Consider the following 4,034-nt stretch of genomic DNA (forward strand, 5'->3'; position numbering starts at 1 on the left):
ATTGAGGGACAACTGTGGGTGAAGAGCGGACAGAAGGAAATAAGTAAATCGACTCGGTTTTAAATGGTTGCAGACGTTATACTAAAAACCTTTGGAAAAGTATATTCCGGTTCTAAAATTGTTTCTGCATTTGTAACTATACATAGTAAATAAGCCTTTTTTCCGTTCATTTTAATTTCACCGACAATGCTGAGTCGTCTCACTGGGACTTAGGTGCCCAACTTGCTTTTTACTGTATTCCCGAATACCTTACACTTCACAAATTTTTTAAAAGTTAGAGAAGAAATTTCTGTTTATTTATTTGAAACAATTTGGTTTTTCTCCAATAAAGTGACAAATTGATTAATATAATCCCAAGGAATGCCATATATCAACGATGAAAAAAATGAATGTCAATCCAACATTTTAGTTAAATTTTGGTCACAATTACACCGTAAGTCTATGAATGGATTGGAACTTATATATATGTATGTACATATGTATCTCAACTGATCTAGCACTGTTAATCTTATTGAGACTGAAAATGAGCGGAAGCTAATTCTCTGTGGCTGGTTTTCGGAATAGTATTGGTTCACATCAGTTTTCCTTTTTTCTTTCGGAGAGTCAGTGAGTTTTCTTCATTATTTAATTCTGGGGAATAGTAATTAACTGCACGAGAGCTTAATTCATACTCTACCAATCTTTTATCACTCCTCTCTAAATTTTTTGTTTTCATGGGTCTGCCCCTGCAAGCATACTTCAATTTTGAATTCAAACGCTGAAAGTCCGACCTGCCCGACCAGGTCTCTGACAGGTAACGCTCTCTTGGCTTCTCCTCGGGCATATATTTTGCGTTGTCTTGTTCACTTAGGTGTAAGGGAGTAATCTGATTTGTGTAAGCACTGGACCACTCAGTAGTGTCCGCTTGAAAACAAGCTCCTGTTGCATCGGCCAGGTCATCTAGACGACTTCGAAGCTGACAGATTATCTTTTGCTGCTTAGCGCGAACGTTACCCAGAGTGGTTGAGTCGCAACGCAGACTGGGAAGCTCACCCCACCTGCAGTCACGCCCATCTACTCCATGGGTCGCCATGTCCTCCAGTTCTTTAAGCAAAAAGTTCTTTTCGCAGGCCGTTGCCGATGATATCTGACGCAAGTGGAACTGAATCTTAGCATACTGCGAAGATATCGTAAAAAGTGCCTCTTGCAGATGCTCCACGTCATCTTCGAGCTGACACTCGTAGGCGGTCAGTTCCCGGCTGACTAGGTTGCCATCAGAGTCGAGTTCGGTGTATAGTCGCATATTCCTCGGGAGAGATTTACATTCAATACTCGATGTATTTTCGGATCCTTTTTTATTTGTAGTATTCATTTTATGGAGAAATAGAATTTAGATTGAAGTTACTGAGAAGTAATTTCGAAACGACGAAATGTAATTTTGAGAGAAGCAAACAAATAAATATGAAGTTTTTAGAAATTACTAAATAAAGGTAATAAGTTTATATCCACATATTATATTTAGGTAACATTATCTGCAACATATCGATATAGCACTGCACTTTTCGCACATTCTTGTAGTTAAGCGCGTTCTTCTTAAAAATACTCGTTTTTAAGCAATTTTAAGTTTTTGGCCGCGGTGGACCTTTCTGGAGAATATATGTTAAACTTAAAAATAATTATTGGAAGAAGAACAAACATCCACAAATGGCGGAGATATAGTTAGTCTCATAAAGCAGTTTTTATCTAAAACACCAAAAAAACATTTGTTTTAAGTATTTAAATTTACCTACAGTACGACGTCGCCGTTAAACAATTTTTTTTTATCAAATGCGAGCACCTTGCAAAAGAGAATTTTTATACCCTTGCAGGGTATTATAATTTCAGTCAGAAGTTTGCAACGCAGTGAAGGAGGCACCTCCGACTATATAAAGTATATATATTCTTGATCAGGACCAAATGCCGAGTCGATCTAGCCATGTCCGTCTGTCCGTCATATTATTCTACAATTTTTATGTAAAATTTGATGAAAATCGGACGACTATATCATATAGCTCCCATAGGAACGATCGAGAAAATAATTCAATTAAAAAGTATAACATTTTCAGTTTTCAACAGATTTTCATCAAATTTGAGATATGCCGTTTCATATTATTCTACAATTTTGTGTAAAATTTTATGAAAATCGGACTAATATATCATATAGCTCCCATAGGAACGATCGAGAAATTTGAGAGGAATGAGAATGGCGGTGGCTGTTGTCGGAAGACTGACAATCGCGGTGGCGATAACATTTTTAGTTTTCAACAGAATTTAATCAAATTTGAGATATAGCCATTTCATATTATTTTACAATTTTGTGGTAAATTTTACGAAAATTGGACGACTATATCATATAGCTCCTATAGGAACGATCGAGAAATTAATTCAATTAAAAAGTATAATATTTTCAGTTTTCAACAGATTTTCATCAAATTTGATACATAGCCATTTTATAAGAAATAAAAGAAGTTAATAAAATTAAAGCTTATAACTTCTTCAGTTTTCACCAGATTTTCATCAAATATCATTTTATTTTAATCTAAATTTTGTGTAAAGTTATAAAAAAAACCCGACTACTATATCACGAACGATCAAAAAATGAATACAATTAAAAATTATAACGTTTTCAGTTTTCAGCAGATTTTCATTAAATTTGAAATATAGCCTTTTTATATCATTCTTAAATTTTGTTGCAAATTTTATGAAAATCTGACGACTATATCACATAGGTGCCATACAAACGATCGTTAGATGTGGAGCAAAAATGCAAATCTGTGAATGTAAAACTGAAAATATAATATGTATAGGTGAATAAAATGAGAACAGGTATTACTTCATTGTTTTTTTTAACATTAATATATATATATTTTATATTGTATGGAAGGAATCCAGGAAGTCATCGAAGTTCTATCTGCAAGGGTATATAAACTTCGGCGTGCCGAAGTTAGCTTCCTTTCTTGTTTTATATGAAATTTCTTTATATATGGCAGCTATAGTCGTCCCATCCGAATAACCGACTAACTAGAAAGATTCATTCAGATAGCTTCAAAACTAAGAGACTAGTTTGCGTAAAAACGGACAGACGGACATAGCTAGATCGACTCGGCTGTTGATCCTGCAAACTTCAGACTGAAATTATTATACCATGCAAGGGTATAAAAATATTACGTCATGCAATACAAAATTTTATAGAGAAGCTGTGTAAAAAAATTAAAAAGAATCGGTCGAGTACTTTATTCATGTACACCATTGCAAAAAAAATGTAGTTTTGGGAAAAACGAAAAAAAGATAATAAAATACTTTAAGGTATACCTGGAGCGCTCTCTTCTAATCACTGTAAAATCCACAAATCTTTAGATTTATTTAAGCCCGAAGTTTTAAAATGACCGTAAGACCATATCGGCATCGAAAGTATATCTAACCCTTTAAGCGATACAGAGCGTGAAAGGATAATGGAACTTTGATAAATGGGGATGTCAATACGCAAAATTTCAAAGAAATTTGGCATAAGTAACCAGACAATGGAAAACTTGCTGACGAATGGGAGAAGCGCAGCGTGTACCCTGAGTGAACTTTGGCCGGTCTTTTAGATGTTGACATTTATGAATGAAAGCATTGTTGTTTAACAAATTTAAATGAATAACTGTTCTTATATTAGTTAAAACAAATATAAAAGCGAGCCTTTAAAATTTTTTTAATTTCTTTTTTGGTACACTGATAATGCTTAAAAGGTATTCTCATTTTTTTTTTATTTGAGATTTCCATTTTGAAGCTAGAAGAGAGGCGAGCGGTTTGCAATAATCTGAAGGTTACAAAACTAATAGTTTTTACTACAAAATATTTCTTAATGAATCAAGTATGCTATGCATAGCATTACACCAATGAATAAAATACTTTACAAATTGCATTATCGCAGTAATTCATTTCTGTTTTCGCGGATCTGAAAATGTGTTTACTTAAACAAATAAACAAATGGAAAAGGCTAATTTTCTTGATCCAATTGTGATAAGTCTCCA

General features: G+C 33.8%; 1 protein-coding gene across 1 annotated transcript; it reads right to left on the reverse strand.

The window, feature by feature from the left end:
- Window positions 1-263: 263 nt before the first annotated feature.
- LOC110190238 (uncharacterized) lies at window positions 264-1,443 on the reverse strand. Its single transcript, XM_020960598.2, has one exon. It carries the CDS (start codon window positions 1,349-1,351, stop codon window positions 572-574), a length of 780 nt encoding a protein of 259 aa, XP_020816257.2. The 5' UTR covers window positions 1,352-1,443; the 3' UTR covers window positions 264-571.
- Window positions 1,444-4,034: the final 2,591 nt, after the last annotated feature.

This window comes from Drosophila serrata, unplaced genomic scaffold (assembly GCF_035046125.1).
Source record: "Drosophila serrata isolate PLE 108 unplaced genomic scaffold, ASM3504612v1 contig_31, whole genome shotgun sequence".
Taxonomy (NCBI): Eukaryota; Metazoa; Arthropoda; class Insecta; order Diptera; family Drosophilidae; genus Drosophila; species Drosophila serrata.